The sequence below is a fragment of the Narcine bancroftii genome, chromosome 4, assembly GCF_036971445.1.
Source record: "Narcine bancroftii isolate sNarBan1 chromosome 4, sNarBan1.hap1, whole genome shotgun sequence".
Classification (NCBI taxonomy): Eukaryota; Metazoa; Chordata; class Chondrichthyes; order Torpediniformes; family Narcinidae; genus Narcine; species Narcine bancroftii.
In genome coordinates this window covers 81,911,661-81,930,302 of record NC_091472.1, presented here as the reverse complement: position 1 = coordinate 81,930,302, position 18,642 = coordinate 81,911,661, and the positions used below count along the sequence as shown (strand labels likewise).

At 39.8% G+C, this 18,642-nt stretch overlaps 1 protein-coding gene across 2 annotated transcripts in view; it reads left to right on the top strand.

Annotated features, from left to right (window-relative positions):
- The window catches only part of LOC138760746 (calcineurin subunit B type 1), a 68,250-nt gene that overhangs the window by 46,568 nt on the left and 3,040 nt on the right, over positions 1–18,642 (top strand). For both annotated transcript variants that reach the window (XM_069931771.1, XM_069931770.1), the window contains exons 3-5: positions 10,107–10,283; positions 16,819–16,878; positions 18,316–18,500. In XM_069931771.1, the coding sequence (XP_069787872.1) occupies positions 10,107–10,283; positions 16,819–16,878; positions 18,316–18,500 (422 nt within the window). The remainder of the gene's footprint in view (positions 1–10,106; positions 10,284–16,818; positions 16,879–18,315; positions 18,501–18,642) is intronic.

Below are 18,642 nucleotides of genomic sequence, written 5' to 3'. Positions count from 1 at the left end.
CCTCACAGTCAAGATTCCATGGCTCATGACTTTCTGAATGAATCTCCCAGTGGGGACCTTGTTGAATGCCTTATTAAAATCCATATATACCATATCTACTGCTTATGAACAATCTTTTGTTACCTCCTCAAAAATGTTCATCTCCTCCCCCCGGGGGGGAGATATGCTGACTATCCCTGAGAAGAATTTACTTCTCTAAATCTTCATAAATCCTCCCCTTAAGAATCCTCTCCAATAGTTTGCCCATCACTGATGCAAGATTCATTGGTTTATAATTCTTAGGATTCTCCTTGTTACCTTTTTAAACAAAGGGTCCACATTTGTCATTCTCTAATCCTCTAGCATTTCCCCTTTGGCTAAGGAGGACACAAAGATCATTGTCAACACCCCAGCAATCTTTTCCCTCCCTTCCCATAGTAACCTGGAGTGTATCTTGTCCAGTCACTTATCAATCCTAATCTTTTAAGAAGATCCAGAACTTTGTCTTTCTTAATCTCAACATGGTCCAGTACATGAGCTTGTTCTGTTTTCACCTTACTGTTTTTTTGAAAAGTTTGTTTGTTTTCTATAGATGTAATCATACCCAGATAAAAAAGTAGTGATTTAAAAAAAAAATCAATATCAAATCCATTCCATGATGATATAAACCCCAACTCTCTAAATAAACCCCAATAGCAAAAGAAAATAAATAAATAAAGAGCATAGAAAAAGAATAAAGAGAAAGAAGAATAGAAACCTGAATGCTGGAGGACCCCCCCCCCCCCCCCACCACATCACATCAATCATTTATATCTTTTAATATCTCTAAAGGAAGTTAACGAGGATCAAAGCTTAAGGAAAATATTTATAAATTAATTCCTTCAATTTGTAAATATGAGTGCCAAATTTTCAAGAATACATCATGCTTGTTTCTCAAATTGTAAATGATCTCCAAAGGAACGCAGCTGTGCATTTCTGCATTCCACTTTTCCATACCCAGTTACATATCTGATTTCCATGTTACTGCTATACATTTCCTTGCTATTCTAAATCAATCTTGAAAAACTCTTTTTGATATATAAATATTTTCAATTTGGGTTTTATCCCTTCAATATTATCAAATAAAAATAACATTGGATTTTGTGGATATTAAATTCCTCTAACTCGTTCTAAATAACTTGCCAAATTTGATCAAAACGTTTGCACTTATTCTGACCTCACTTTGACCAAGGACCTTTTGTCTGGTGAATACTGAATTACAGTATTCATTTAGGACCTCTGCCTTCAGCCACATGTTGCCTCCTTTATTCTTAAGTGACCTGACCTTCATTCTTATCATTCTTCTGTTCTTTAGGTAGGCCTTGGGGTTTTTCTTAATCCCACTTGCCAAGCCTTCTCATGTCCCCTTCTGGGTCTCCCAAGTTCTTTAAGTTCCTTCCTGGCTACCATATAATTCTCATGATCCCTTCCTGTTTGTTGCTTCCTTCTTCCTCTTAACCACCTGCTTTTTGTCAATCATGGTTCCCTTTTCCAACCATCTTTTCCCTGTCTCATTGGGGAAAACCTAATCAGAACCTTGAACAAGTGGTCCCTAAATACTGTCCACGTTATTTGTGCTTTCTCCTGAGAACATCTGTTCCTAATTTATTCTCCCTAATTTCTGCCTCATCCCATTATAATTAGCCCTATTCCAATTAAATGATTTACCATTATATCTGCATTTATTCTCGCCTATAGCTCTGCTAAAGCTCGGAGTTGTGGTCACTAGAAACCAAAATGTTCCCTCACTGAGAATTCTGTCACCTGATCAGGATCAATACCCAGTACTAGATACGGTAAGGCATCTCCACTAGTAGGCTGTTCCATATACTCTTGTCAGGAATCCTTCTTGGACATGACTGACAAATTCTGCCTCATCTATCCCGCTTGCTTAAGGAGGTGCCAGTCAATATTTGGGAATTGGAAGTTTCATGAGGACTATTTGGGGGCCAGTATAGTAATTTCTCCTTTCCTATTACTGACTCACCAAAACGTGATTCAGTGGACACTCCCTCCACAGTGTTCTCCCTTTCTGCAGCTGTGATACTAGCCCTGACCAGCAATGCTACTATTTTCTCTCCCACCCCCCCCCCCCCAAACCTTTTACCTTCCATCCTAAACCCAATACCTCATCAGCCAATTCTGTCCTTGCATCAGCCATGTCTGTTACAGCCTCATCATAATACCACAAACTGATCCATGCTCTCAGTTCATCTCCTTTATTCGTGATGCTCCTTTCAAATGCTCTTGAGTACATTTATGTTTTCTCCTCTGCCTGTCCTTTCTCACAAACTCACAACACATTGCATCATCCTTTCCACTTTCTGCTCTATTCTCTTCCCCACATTCTGTTCTCATCCACCTGTCAAACTTGTTTAAACTCTCTCCAACAGCTTTAGCAAGTCTGCTTACCAGTGTATTGGTCCCTCTAGTTCAAGTGCAGCTTGTCCTTTCTGTACAGGTCAGAAGAGATCCCAGTGATCCACAAATCTAAACCCCTGCCCTTTGCACCAACTCTTCAACTCCACATTCATCTGCCACAACTTCCTATTCCTGCTCTCACTGGCACGTGGCACAAATAGCTGTCCTGAGATTGCCACCCTTGAGGTCCTACTTTTCAGCTACCCATATTCCTTCTTCAGGACCTCATCCCTACTCCTATTTGCCATTAGTACCCAGGTGGGCTACGACATCCAGTTGCTCACCCTCCTGCTTCAGTTTGCTGTGGACTTTTATCTGTGACATCCCTGGCCAAGGCATTGGGGAGGCAACATAATGATTTGGTAGTCTCAATCTTGTTTACAGAACCTCCTATTTGTAAAAAACAATGCTGCAGAAACTCAGCAGGTCAAACAGTGTACTTTATATAGCAAAGATAAAGATGATAATTGATGTTTAGGTCTTGAGCCCTTCATCAATATATCATACATTAAAAGATATTTGGATAGGTACATGGATTAGAAAGGTTTAGAAGGATATGGGCCAAAAGTAAATAGGACAACTTGGGCAATTTGGTGCAGATGTTTTGGAATTCAGCTGATCTCTCTGGGAACTGCTGGAATTTGTGATCTTTGTCATGTGTTCCAGCATCTGCAGTCTCTTGTGTGCCCCCTGATCTCTGCAGAGACTGTTCCTGTGTATATTAGTGATTGATTCGGACTGCATTGATCCTGACAATTACTGCAAAACCTCCAGCCCACCCCTCGATTCCACACACTTAATCCTCAATTCTTTTGTAAATCTAGAAATTGGTTGATTTTGTAATACAGGTACACACTCCTTTATCCGGAACTCTTGGGGGGACAGTGTGTTCCGAATTTCTGATTTTTCCAGATTTCGGCAAGCCAGATTTAAGCCCACCAGAATTGTGCTGGTGTATCCACACCCCCACCCCCTTCCGGTCGCGCTGCCGTCTCTCCCCCGGGTCTCTTGCCTGCCCGACTGGCACTACCAGGGTCTCGCCCGCTTGACTGGCGCTGCCGGGGTCTTGCCCGTTTTTGGAGCTTTCTGGATTTTAGATGTCCGGATAAAGGATTGTGTACCTGTACCATGTTGGATCATAATGAACAAAAGAATAAATTGTGGGCAACATGGTTTTCATCAGTAATCGGCACTTGTGTTAAAATCCCATGCTGTCTGCAAGGAGTTTGTATGTTTTCGTGTTTACGAGGGTATTCCCCAGGGGTTCCAGTTTCCTCCCACTGTTCAAAACATTTTGGAGTCTGTAGGTCAATTGGGTGGCACAGGTTTGTGGGCCAAAAGAGCCTGTTTCCATGCAGTATGTTTAAATTACTTTGCTCCTTAGCCTTTCTCGATCACTTAAAATTATCAGTGATCTGATTTACTATTCACCCATGGTAAACTTGTCGTGTTTCTATTGCTATTTAAGGGACTCGACATCCATCTCTGCTACTGGATTCTGGACTTCTTGACACTGGAAGTTGGTCAGTCCTGGTTGGCAGCAAAATTTCAAGCCCCATCACACTGAGCACTGGCTCACCTCAGGGCTGTGTATTCAGCCCACTATTATTCATGCTGCTGACTCAGGTTGCATTGCAAATTCAATTCAAACAGAATCAAGTTGTTTTTTCCCCACAACTTTATTTATTCGTTCAACAAGGTTATTACATACAGTAAAAAAAAGTACATATTGTGAACAATAAAAAAAAATTATAAAAAAGAAAAGAGGGGAAAAAAAGAACCCCCCTCCCCCTCTCAGCCAGCTCTCTTTAGGAGAGCCAAAAAGAAAAAAAACTAAAATATATTTACTAAAATGAAATCAAAGTAAATTTAAAAGTAAATATTCTGAATATAAAGACCACTTATTAAGAAACAAAAATAATGATCATGTAAAACATACGTGATTTTTTTATTACCAAACAAGTTTTCATCTCATTATGCCATCTATTAATATCAGTCCCATTAGCATTTTTCCATGTACTTGCTATACATTTTTTTGCTACAGATAAAGCTAAATATACAAAAGCAATCTGAAATTTATCTAATCCCAAATCTTCAAAGGCTTCAACTTACCCAACAAAAATATTGTCAGGTCTAGAAGTATTTTAATCTTATACAAATGTCCCAAAAACAATTGAATTGCTTTCCAAAAAGATTGTATGTGTACACATAACCAAACAGCATGAAAAAAAGTTCCAACCGAATTACCACATCTAAAACAAGAATCTGATTCACTAAAACCATATTTTTTTTAAACTTTTCAGGTGTTAAATAAAATTGAGGTAAAAAATTGTAATTAACCATGGCATAACGAACATTTATCAATCTAGTAACACTATCATGACAAATATCTAACCAGTCATCCTCGGAATCAAGTTTGCAGAGGATTCAACAGTAATTGGCCTCATCAGCAACAATGATGAGTCAGCTTACAGTGCAGAGGTAGGGCAACTCAAAATGATGCAGGAGATGCAACCTGAGATTCATCATGGACGATTTAAAGATGATAATTGTGGACTTCAAGAGGAGGAAGTTTGATCGCTCTCCATTACACACAAATTGTTCCCTTGTGGAGAGCACAAAAGTTCTTTTGTCTGCCTATAAAGGATAACCTATCTTGGACCATACACTTCCTGAGGAGGGCAAGGCTAAAGTGTGTATTGGACTGATTTTAAACCTGTTGGTCAATGAGTTGTCCATAAGGGAATGAATGCTGTGACTGGTACTTTCCAGACTGCAGCATTATGTACTGAGGGATGCATTGTAGCTTGGGGCAGGCAGTAAGAAGTCTTTAGTGGCAGAAGGACGTTAGACTGTAGTCCTTCCCAATTGGCAACAAGAGTCTGTAAAAAGCCTCTCAAACACTAAAGATTCTGCCCCCCCCCCCCCCCAAAAAAGGTGATGTGTTTTTTTTAAAAAAAAGCCATGCACTTGTGCATAATTTTTTCAATAAAAATGTTCCGACTGACTATCAAGTCGCTTTCATTAATAATCATAAATTGGGCCAAAGAGCCTGTTTCATCCCTGCTGAACTAGCTAGCCCCTTTTAACTGCATTTGGTCCATAGTCCTCTAAACTGAAGTATCCAAGTGCCTCCCTCGATGCAATTGTATCTGCCTCTACAGCTACCACGGGCAGATTATATAATATAATTTATTATAATTATATATAAATTCTCTTCCTGCCAAAAATATGCCCTCTATTTTTGGATTCTACCCCTTTTTGGGGGTGGAGGGGGGAGAACTCTGAAGCAGGGGTCAGGATTCTGAAGCAGGGGTCAGAACTTAGGGCCCTATTTAACTGGATGATATGAGCTGAATGGGCTGCAGGTTGAAAACCACTGCTTTTGTAACTGAATCATAATTTTGTTTTGAAATCCATTATAGTTTAATAAGGTTGATATCTAATATAATTTGTGTTTTTGATATAATTTACATAATTATAGGTATTCTTGAATTGAAAATGTATACTAAAAACATCCACAGCTTTGAATCTTTTTGTCCACTTTATGAACATCTGATCTACTTTAAGAAGCAGTTGCATTGCTAAAGGTATTAACTCAGAGGTAGAAAATTGTTTCTTGTAGATTACAGGAAAATCATTAGTAGGGGAACTTAAGTAACCGTTTTGGAGAGGGAATTGTTTGAGTGAGTTGTCTACATTTTGGAAAACTACCATTGAATGGTTGGAAAAAAATTATAATATGTCTGTAATGAAGAAAACATTTGAAAACTTATCACAGTTGTGGCTCACGAAAGAGATACTTTGAAGAAAGATTGGAAGGTATGGTTTTTGCTCATTCCAAGTGATTGCTTGTTGAACTGTTTTTGGTGGCTTGGTGTGTGCACTAGGAAAGGCAGAAGCTTTGTTGTAAAGGAATGAAAATATTCCGCACTATCTTTATTCAGGAGGCAATGCAAAGAGGATGATGAATTATATTGTCTCAACTAAAATATCAACTTTTGCCAAAAAATGTGTGGTACTTTATTTTCACAGTTGCTGATCATTCTGTCTGGTTTAATTTTTTTGGTGTAATTATACATGTGAGTGCACTTTCATTAAATTACCTACTTTGTTTATTTTAATCCACATTAGATAGTTGTATTTACAATTATATTGTCTCAACTAAAATATCAACTTTTGCCAAAAAATGTGTGGTACTTTATTTTCACAGTTGCTGATCATTCTGTCTGGTTTAATTTTTTTGGTGTAATTATACATGTGAGTGCACTTTCATTAAATTACCTACTTTGTATATTTTAATCCACATTAGATAGTTGTATTTACACCCATGGTTCGTGTGCCGTGGCCAAGCAAGCTGGGACGCGGCAGCGAGGTCCTTGGGTCGTAGGTTTTATATCGGAGTGGCCTTCTCCTATGCAGTTTTTTTACCCGGGCTGGAGGGGCCTGCCTCCCCTCCTAGGTCGGCCCATACTGCCCGGACTGAGGCCGCCGCCTCCAACTCTCTGCCCGGACCGGGGCCTCCGTCTGCCTCACTCGACCGAGGCCGGGGCCTCCCCTTGCTCCTGCCCGGATTGGAGCCGCCGCCACCTATCCTCTGCCCGGACCGGGGCCGGGGCCGCCAGAGAACCACACCAGCAGAAATTGCATTAATTTCTAGTTATTTACTGACTGAGTTCAGCAGCTGAAGCTGGATGGCCTGTGGGTTTGAAATCAGACTGCTCAAACTACAGGGGAATCACGCTGCTCTCCATTGCAGGCAAAATCTTCGCTAGGATTCTCCTAAATAGAATAATACCTAGTGTCGGCGAGAATATTCTCCCAGAATCACAGTGCGGCTTTCGCGCAAACAGAGGAACTACTGACATGGTCTTTGCCCTCAGACAGCTCCAAGAAAAGTGCAGAGAACAAAACAAAGGACTCTACATCACCTTTGTTGACCTCACCAAAGCCTTCGACACCGTGAGCAGGAAAGGGCTTTGGCAAATACTAGAGCGTGTCGGATGCCCCCAAAATTTCCTCAACATGGTTATCCAACTGCACGAAAACCAACAAGGTCGGATCAGATACAGCAATGAGCTCTCTGAACCCTTCTCCATTAACAATGGCGTGAAGCAAGGCTGTGTTCTCGCACCAACCCTCTTTTCAATCTTCTTCAGCATGATGCTGAACCAAGCCATGAAAGACCTCAACAATGAAGACGCTGTTTACATCCGGTACCGCACGGATGGCAATCTCTTCAATCTGAGGCGCCTGCAAGCTCACATCAAGACACAAGAGAAACTTGTCCGTGAACTACTCTTTGCAGATGATGTCGCTTTGGTTGCCCATTCAGAGCCAGCTCTTCAGCGCTTGACGTCCTGTTTTGTGGAAACTCCCAAAATGTTTGGCCTGGATGTCAGCCTGAAGAAAACGGAGGTCCTCCATCAGCCAGCTCCCCACCATGACTACCAGCCCCCCCACATCTCCATCGGGCACACAAAACTCAAAACGGCCAACCAGTTTACCTATCTCAGCTGCACCATTTCATCAGATGCAAGGATCGACAACGAGATAGACAACAGACTCGCCAAGGCAAATAGCGCCTCTGGAAGACTACACAAAAGAGTCTGGAAAAACAACCAACTGAAAAACCTCACAAAGATTAGCGTATACAGAGCCGTTGTCATACCCACACTCCTGTTCGGCTCCGAATCATGGGTCCTCTACCAGCATCACCTACGGCTCCTAGAACGCTTCCACCAGCGTTGTCTCTGCTCCATCCTCAAAATTCATTGGAGCGACTTCATCCCTAACATCGAAGTACTCGAGATGGCAGAGGCCGACAGCATCGAGTCCACGCTGCTGAAGATCCAACTTCGCTGGGTGGGTCACGTCTCCAGAATGGAGGACCATCGCCTTCCCAAGATCATGTTATATGGCGAGCTCTCCACTGGCCACCGTGACAGAGGTGCACCAAAGAAGAGGTACAAGGACTGCCTAAAGAAATCTCTTGGTGTCTGCCACATTGACCACCGCCAGTGGGCTGATATCGCCTCAAACCGTGCATCTTGGCGCCTCACAGTTCGGCGGGCAGCAACCTCCTTTGAAGAAGTCCGCAGAGCCCACCTCACTGACAAAAGACAAAGGAGGAAAAACCCAACCCCAACCAACCAATTTTCCCCTGCAACCGCTGTAACCGTGTCTGCCTGTCCCGCATCGGACTTGTCAGCCACAATCAAGCCTGCAGCTGACGTGGACTTTTACCCCCTCCATAAATCTTCGTCCGCGAAGCCAAGCCAAAGAAAGAAAAGATAGTTGTATGCATCGTTGTCTATGCCCACTTGATATTCTTAACAATTTTCCACTTTTCCTTGATTTTGTTTTGCTATCATTTAGAAAAGAATTGTGTACAGTATTCATGGGTACAATTTAGCCAAGAGAATTTCCAAAAAGTTCAGGTTTGTTTCCTGTGACACTATGGTTCCTGTTCTTTGATTTTCATACTCCCGGTTGATCAATGTAAAATTGTAATATTAATGAAAATTATTAGTTGATATTTTGGTTTTTCTCTGCATATCCATCTTGTACTTTATTAAAATCAAGAGCATCTAATTTATAAAATAATCACAACTGCCAGAATTACTTAAAACCAATAACATTGTAAACTTTTATATACCAATGCTGAAAGTTAATGTACATGCTTAAGATATTTAATTTATTGAATCTTGGTTTTGACTGGTAAACTGCTAATTCCAAATCCCTTCTGGATCTAATAGATCTGAATGTTTGCCACCACTTTGCCAGTTGACAAGTTTTAAAAATCTGATCATGATTATACACTGTTATTTGAGGGAGAACAAAATTGAATTTTATTACTTTTTCCACTGGTTATTTATGGGACTTTTTAGTGGGAGGAAAGGGGAGAAAACATCAAGAATCAGAAAAAATTTGTATGATCTATTATAATCTTGCATATTTAATCTTTGAAGTATTACTAATTGATCCTACCTCACAACCCTGTTCCCCAATATCTCCCAAAGTGATACTTTTTTTGCATTAACTGCAACTACTTTCAAATTTTTGAGTCTGGTGGCTTTAAAATTGTAAATTTGTCCATCTTATGCTCTTATTTTCACATGGTGCTTTTAAAATGACCTTATTCTTTAAAGTTTTGTGCAACGTTTGTACTCTTACTGATTGAACATTTTATATGAAAAGAGAAATGTTTAAAATTAAGCAGCAGTAGCTAGGTTGTCTCGTTTTCCAGGAAGCCAATGAAATAATATAAATATTAAACAAGAAATTATCTTGGAAACTCCACTTGCATTCTTGTGGTATTCTGTGTATTTTTTTAAAATCTGCATTTTGTCGTTGCTCAAACATATGATAGCTTGACTCTAACCCTTGGATAAAACTGGGATTAATCAGTGGTATCTGAGTCATGTGACAATCGAAGCTTAATGTTGGAAACAAATGCTTCGTATAGGTTCACTGTCGTCAATCTGCGAACAGAAATCAAAATGGCCAAAGCTCGAACAGGCAAAAAGCTGGGTAAGGTGTTTCAGAGTTCTAATTGGTTTGTCACAAGGAAGACAGTTGTATAATTGGGCTTTGAATAAGGCAACTTTGGTATTTTTTAAATTCTTTTGGCAGTTTCAATTTTACATACATTACTTTTTTTCCAGTTGATGCTGATGAGATTAAACGACTAGGAAAGCGCTTTAAGAAACTGGATTTGGACAATTCTGGCTCGCTAAGTGTGGAAGAATTTATGTCTCTGCCTGAATTGCAACAGAACCCACTAGTGCAGCGAGTTATAGATATATTTGACACAGATGGAAATGGTGAAGTTGACTTTAAAGGTAAGGTGTTTTCAACAATTAAAAAGAAAAAAAAAAAAGAGATTTGGATGAGAATCATTGAAAGCAAAATGCAAGTTACTGGTCACACCATGGATAAGTGTTAATTGTGTATATGTATGTTGCAAGTATGAAAAAAATTACATCGTTTTTATTTCTGACATTGAAATACTTGATAACTAATTTATTAATGCATTCACATTTTTTTAAAACTTAATGCTCCAGGGATTAATAGATGGGACATTTTATACATACTATATTCCTATGGCATGTAGATGACCACTTGGGTGGATTTTCTGAATGAATTTTAACAAATGAAAACTATGCTGTAGGGAAATTGAGGTTCTCATGCTCATATTTCTGTAAAATCTCATTTTGTTAAATGAATATTGCACATCTCAAACAATTATTGTTTTAATCAAATTTTAGATATTTGATGATCTGATTAAATACCTGTAAAGATGAGAACTATTAACCTGGGGTTTAAGCTGAAAATTTCTTAAAGATGAATGGTAGATTTTCTAGATCATGAAATGTTAGGTGGGACTGAAGAACAAAATGTTGTACTGCTTTTCAGACAAGTGACATGCAAACATTAGTTATTACTACATGTGTGACTAGAAAAGAAATAAAACTTTAAAATCTACTTGATTGGTGCATTTTAAAATTATGTAAAACTGTTCCTTTTGTTTGGTAAATAAATTTATATCTGAGCAACTTTTATTTGTAAAAACAATCCATTTAATTCATGAGGCTAATAATTTGAAAAAATTTGAAATTAGAAGTCTCTTTTTACCCCATCATGAATTTTTGAGATCTACAAAGAAGAATTTTAATTTGTGTGGAGAAATGGGTTTGGATTGATCTTTTACGTGGCTTATTTTAAAGCTGGTTTTGTACGCGGTCCTGACCTTGAGTAATCCGGCAGGTATAGAATAGCTAGGATTTTGTACTTCTATGATTTTTCCAGACTTAAAGGAGCAATAAAACCTATTTAAATGTTGATGCTAGAACTTTCAATCTTGCTTCAGAAGTTGGTAATGTATATATTGATCTTTTTAGGAAGGCATTTAATTTGAATTACCTAAATATTACTATTTAAGATTAATGAGACTAAACTTCAGTTTGTTTGTATTCTACAAATTTTATTTTGTTTGTTGTATGTTGATATGACGTTTAATCAGGTTGTATTGGACTTAAGCTGATTTCAAATCCCATCTGGCCATATGAAGTATTTAGCAGTAATTCCCTGAGTCCTTGGATAGATTCAGTTAAAGGTAATGTGAAGAGCTGCCTCTCATTTTTAAAAATACTCGATAATCAGAAGTTGAAATGAGAGGATGCACTTTGGGGGGGAGGGGGAGAAGGGGAGGGAATCCATATTTTGATTGAAATGATAAATGATCCAGAAAAATGGTCATTATTGAATTTTCAATACAATTGAAACTGACCTAATTATTTTTCAATGCTCCTTGGAGGAAGTGAAGATATCAATTAACTTGACCTCAGTACATGGGATATTAGATTAAAATTGTCGCACTCTTGAATTATTGGACTACTGCAGGAAAGGAAACAATGCCACATTTCCATAGTGACTAATATTTTGCAGCTTTACTTCTTTATCTGATGAAAATCTAGTTCGTCTGTACGCCACAGTTTAGTTGCCACAGATAGCTTCTCAAAACAATTCCTAATTTATAATTTGTGATCAAATGCTAGAAATAACCCTTCGAATTAAGTTGTCTGAGTAAAAACACAAAATGCTGGAAAAGATCAGCAGGCCAAATAGTGTCCTTTATATAGCAAAGGCAGAGATACAGAACTGAAGTTTCAGGTTGAACCCTTCAAAGTAGCGAGGGAATGCTGGCAAGTGTCTGAACAAAAGAGTGGGGGAGGGAGCGGAAGGGAGGGTGGTAAGGCAGGAGATGATAGATGGAGAAAGGAGGGAGGGGACAGCAGCAGTCGGTGGGGGGGGTTGTGGGATGGTAAAGCTGTGTGAGTGAAGAACTGGAAGGACAGGAAAAGGAGGAGAGAAGAAAGGGCAAGTGGGTTTAATTGAAAGCAGTAAAGTCAATGTTCATGCCATGTGGCTGGAGGGTGTCCAGAGGGGAAAATAAGATGGTGTTCCACCAATCTTCAGATGGACAAGGTGGTACAGTACATAAGACCACGGACAGACATGTGAGTGCTGGAGTGTGACACAAAATTGAAATAGTTGGCTACTGGGAGTTTGCTGTGGTTGTAAACAGAGCGGAGGTGTGGACTGAAGCAATCTCCCAGTCTGTGACTGGTCTCTCCGATGTTGAGAAGGCTACAAAGGGTGCACAGATGTAGTAAAAAGCCCTCTTGATGTACGTGAAGTATTGCTTCACGTGAAAGCCATGTTTGGGGCCCCAGACTGTGGTGGGGGAGGAGGTGTGGGTGCAAGTATTGCACCTCCTACAGGCACAGGGGAAGGTGCCAGGGATGCGATAGGAGGGATGAGTGTATGAGGGAATCATGGAGGGAGCAGTCCCTACCAGAAGGCCAAGTGGGGAGGAGAAGGAAAAATGTGTCTTGTGGTGGGATCCCATTGTAAGTGCCGGAAATTCTGGAGGATGATGTTTTGGATGTGGAGGTTGGTGGGATGAGGGGGATTCTGTTTCTTGCATCTGGGGGCAGAGGGGGGGACTAGGGCAGATAAGCGGGAAATGGAGGAGATGCGGGTGAGGGCTGAGTTGATAGTGGTGGAGGGGAAGCCATGTTTATGGAAGAAGGCAGGCATTTCAGATGCTCTGGACTGGGAACAGATGCAGCAAAGAGAGAAATTGAGAGAAGCAGGATGGATTCCTTGCAGGGGGCAGGGTTTGAGGAAGTATAGTCCAGTTAGTTGTGGGAGTTGGAGGGTTTACAGTGGAAAGCAAGATAGAGGTCAGTTAGCCAGAGCACAACTGCACCACCCTTGCCTGCATGGTTGATGGTGAGGTTGGGATTATTGTGGAGAGAGTGGAGGAAAGAGCATTCTGAAGAGGTGAGGTTAGAATATGAGAGTGGGGTGGTAAAATTGAGATGGTTGATGTCTAGGTGGCAGTTGAAAATAAGGTCCAGAGTGGGCAGCTGGCCAGGACGAGGGAGGAGGAAGGCTAGAAGTGGTGGAAAGGGCCTTGGGTGGGGTGTGGAGAGCCACGGTCATGAAAGTGGTCCTGGAGGCAGTGGAAGAAGAGTTCAGCGTCACGACATGCGGGAAACTCATTGAGGTGTGGGAGGAGGGGGGGTCAAAGGTGAGGCCTCTATTGAGGATCAAGCATTTTGTTTCAGAGAGGGGAAGTTCATAGGGGATAGTAAAAACTATGCAGGATTGAGGCTGTTGGAGGTGGGGGGAGGAGAGTTGGAGAGGTCCATGGGTAGAGGCAGGGGGAAGTTGGGGTTAGAGGGGGAAGGAGGTCAGGGGGAGAGGAGGGTAGGAGGGGTGGAAGAGATGAGGTCTGAGGGATAGGGGAGAAGGAGGGGGTGGAGTAGGGAGAAATGAGTGGGATCCAGTAGCAAGGTCAGGACTCTGGTAACAGTCTGTTGGGAGCCATGTAGTGTGAGTCAGAGAGGGAGGCTCCAGCATCATCATCTGGGCTCAGCGCTGGAGTCGGCAGTTGAGGCATCAGGAGCTCTGGTGAGTAAAATACCTTGTTTTCTGTCTAGTCACCCACCAGCCACATGGGACGAACATTAACTTTACTCCCTTCCATTAAACCTGCTTGCCTTTTCTTTCACTCTCCCCTTTTCCTGTCCTTCCAGTTCTTCCACCCACACAGCCCTACCTCCCTCCCCCAAACCGCCCCCCCCCCCCAATCTTTTGTTTGGATGCTTACCAGCATTTTTTTCATATTTTGATGAAGGCTCAAGCCCGAAATATCAATTATGTATCTTGTCCTTTGCTACATAAAGGACGCTGTTTAACCTGCTGAACTTTGTCCAGCATTTTGTTTTTATTTCAACCATGGTGTCTACAGAATTTTGTGATTTACTTAAGTTGTCTGAGCATTATTGGAAAATTTCACAGACCATTTAACTGTGCTTGTACAGGTCTTTTCAGACCAAAAATGCTCTCCTGGTCTTCTGTCCTGAGACAGTTGTTTTTAACACTTTGCTAGTCCTCTTTCTATTCTATTTCTTTATCCTGTTGCTCAAGGATTCTTTTCCATTGTGCCTTGTAGAAGTTCAACTGCTGGCCATCCAAATGTTGTCTTAAACTGTACTCCTAACCTTATCAGGTCCACTGCACAATTTGTTATTCCACTGAAGTATTATTTTAAAAAAAAAGTGAGTTAAGTTTGTGTGAGTATTATTAGACTAACATTGTAATAGTCTGGGAAATCTAGTCTGACACAGTGAGTGCTGGTTTAATGGAGTGTTTCTGTACATTCAAAACACACATTTTTAGATATTAAAAGAATTGAAATACAGTAATACCCCTGGAATCTGGCACCTAGGAGGATTCGTAGATGCCCGAAAAGTGAATTTGCCAGTCGCTTGAGATCATGTTGCAGGGATGACAAACTAACCACTAGGGTGTGTTGATTTTAAACTTTCAAATCTTTTTACCCATTTATTTACCACATTTTTGCCAGTTGCTTGAATTCCAGATAATGGGGATTTTGCTGTATAGATTTGGTGCAAGAAGTTGCCACTGAGGTAGAAGATGTGCAATAATATGTTAGAACAGGCACAATGAGCTGAATATCCTATTTCTTGATTTTAAGTGTGGAGAAGGAAATGGAGTATAAAGCCTGGGAGAGAACCAAACAGGGTAAGAACTTACAGGAGTGGATCAGCATGGGGCTTGCACCAGGCTCTTGGGGTTTACCTTTTGAGAGCCATGTATTAGAACTATTATTTATGAAAGTGCTAACGGTTAGCTGGGGTCCCAAAGGACCTTGGGTGCTGACATCTTCCTAATTGCATCAGATTTTCAGAACCTGAGGTTAAGGAAGGTGACTTGAATGCCTTAAGCTCAGATTCACTGCTGGACAGGAGGCCATGCAACTATGGAGATTATGGGATTGCAAGAGGTGGCATTGGAGAAGTTGGTGGGGTCCACGGACTTTCTGAAGGGAGTCTTATAGTTTTTCTCATCTTGACAGGCTAAGTGAAGCAAAACAATTTTGTATTTTGTGTACATGACAATAAAGGAACATTAAATCTTGATGTAACTTGAATTATCAGGCAGACTTTTCAGCTCGTGGGAATTACAGCAAGCTTTGCTGTATAAGCACATTGTAGGAGTTTAAAGGCAGCTCACTCAGAAAATCCCCAGCTAAGAGCAATCATAAACTTTGGGGCTTTAGGTTGCGCAGGAATCCCAAAGTGGATGGCAAAATGTTGAGAATGACAGGCAAGTCAACTTGGAATTGTCTTCATTTACCATCAAATTTTGGCCCATTGGGATTTGAAAAATATTTGATTAGTCAGATGTGTAGCGATTATTTTGTACTATTTTAGTCATGATCTCTATAAGTATTAGCCAGACACACCTTCTCTCCCCTCTCCATTTTACCTGGAGACTGTTCACTCTGGGACTTTTGTCCATTCATCACTTCCCATGCAACATCCCCTCAGTCTATCCGTGATTGCAAAGGAATACTGCACTTGCGTCACTGCCTCCTCCCTCACCACTGCTTGGGGTTGGGGAACTCTTCACTTGTGAATCTGTAGGGAGTCATTTACTGTATCGTGGTCTCATCGTTGTTGAGACTGGATGCAGACTTGAAAATCATTTCATTGAGCAGTTTTACTCTGAATGCTGCAACAGCAAGGACCTTCCAGTGCCAACCATTTCAATCTACATACCAACATGTCTGTCCTTGGCCTTGTGTACTGCCAAACTAAGACGCCCTGCAAATTGGAGAAATACCTTGTATTCTGTTTTGGTATTCTCCAACCAGAAGCCAGTAACATCGAACTCACTTAATTTCCATTAACTCCATCCTTGAGTGTCTCTTTCCGACTCTTGTCTTTTTCTCCAGCCTCCCTTCTCTTCCTTCTCCTATCAGAGAGAGCTACCTTCTACTCTCTTCCCATCACTTCTAAGCCTTTTTTCTTCTCTCCTTGTACCTTGTACCTGTGCTCCTTTCCCAGTCCTCTCCTCCCTTTGCTTTTTTTAATTAAGGTGCCTGTTTGTTTTTTTGCTTGTACCTGACAAAGGACCCAGGTCTGAAACAGTGGTTGCCTTTAAAATCACAATGCAAATTTTAGACAGCAGGTTCAGTAGATGAAAAAAAAACTGAATTGATGTCATTTGCATGATATGATTTTTGTTCTCTAATTTATTTCATAATAAGTAGCTCTTCATTGTTAGAACAAGGTTCTTTTCAAACCTATTGGCAATTTTAAGCTTGCAATGATCTGAGAAATGCTGCTGCTGCTCAGGAGCCTCTTGGATGGTTGGTGTAGTGTCTATGATTCAAACAGTTTTACTATTTCAGCACAGGACTGAATTTTGTTACAATAACTAGATGTTTCACAAAAGTAATATTTCAACTAGCTTTTTTGTATTCATTCCTTGCAGAATTTATTGAAGGGGTTTCGCAATTTAGTGTTAAAGGTGACAAAGAACAGAAATTGCGATGTAAGTCTATTTATATTTAATTCTGTAATAGTACTAAATATTATTTGATTTCTTAAGTGTTTGAGAAAATTCCTATACTTTTATTCAGAAATTTAGGTTTGAACCTTTAATGAAGTTAATGGATTCAAATCTAATTTCAGATACTTGAGCACAAAAATGTAATTCAGTCATCAGTAATACCAGTGGAGTGTTACATCATCGGATGGATGTGCCTTTCAAATTGGTGAACCGAAATCTCAATGAATGGGTGTGTTGAGTTGGCTAATTTTCATTCTGGGACTGCAGTAGTACAAAGAAAGCCGATGCCTATCTCATTCTTTTTGAATGTTGTATTTCATTCATTACTTTGGAAGACCAGTCTTTTCATCAAAACATTATTTGATGAAATTAAAAATAACTTGCTTTTATGTGCAACTTGTGGAAGAGGATTTCAAATGTCTACCACTATTTATGCAGAAAAGATTTTTCACAAAAGTGAGACCCAGTTTGAGCTTGATGACCAGTTTCTAATTTTTATGCTATATTCCTAGTCCGGATCTCTAACCATTTGGAATGGTTTTTCTCCAACCAAATAATCCAATCATCTGTTGGATTATTTTATACAGAATGTAAAGAAACTGTTATTTAATTATTGGAGTTTCAGGCATGATTTAAGAATGCAAGTGTAGCAGCACTCCCATCTCCTTTAAGTTGATGCATTGTTGGCCTTCAATTGTTTTTCTACATTGGTCAAATAAATTTAAATATTTTGTAGTCTTAATTCCACTTTTTTTCCTCATGAAATGTAGGTTATTTATCTTTTTAATTTAAAAGTGCATAATTTGTACGTCTCTACATTGATACTTGCATTGTTGTATTAAATCAGAAATCTCTAGTTGTATGCATTTATTCATTTGATTACTTTTGTATGCTGTCCAGTAATCCAAATCTGGTTCTCTATTTACTAAAGTTCATAAATGCAATGAAGGGTTGGGACTCAATACTTATGGGCACCATTGCACAGTCTTGCATTTGGAAAAAGCCCCCAATATAAATGGTCTCTTCTGTTCAGTTTCTCAGGAAAAATGTTTTCTGTATAAGCGCACGTCTCCAGCATTTGAGTTGCCACTTACAAAAATTAATTTGATTCATGAACCTGATTTATCTCAGTTTCAATTGTATGTATTTAAAAATAAATTTTGGTTTTGCAGTTTATTTTATTCTATTTTTGATGTAATAAGTTTGTTTAAAAACCACTAAAAATTGTGACTAAATGTATATGAAATGTTTATTAGATTTGCACTAAATATTTTCCGACTGGTGATTTGTAGCTATGACTTAGTTTTATCAATTTTCCTGCTGCAAAGATGAAATTATTGAAATAAAACAAAACCTGAATTTTAGAAGATTCTCACTTTTCACTGCAACAGCTGTTCCATAATTCTTTCTTTTCATCAGTCGCTTTCCGCATCTATGACATGGATAAGGATGGGTACATCTCTAATGGAGAGCTTTTCCAGGTGCTGAAGATGATGGTTGGGAACAATCTAAAGGACACTCAGCTACAGCAAATTGTAGATAAAACCATAATTAATGCAGATAAAGATGGAGATGGAAGAATATCCTTTGAGGAGTTTTGTGCAGTAAGTTGATATATTTTGTAACAAAAATGCTTTTGCCAAGATTGAACCTAATTTATCATCCATTTGTTAGCAATGGTGTAAAATTTTTTAAAATGTAAAAATTTCAGTTGGATCTTAATGGTATATCTAACAGATTTTAAGG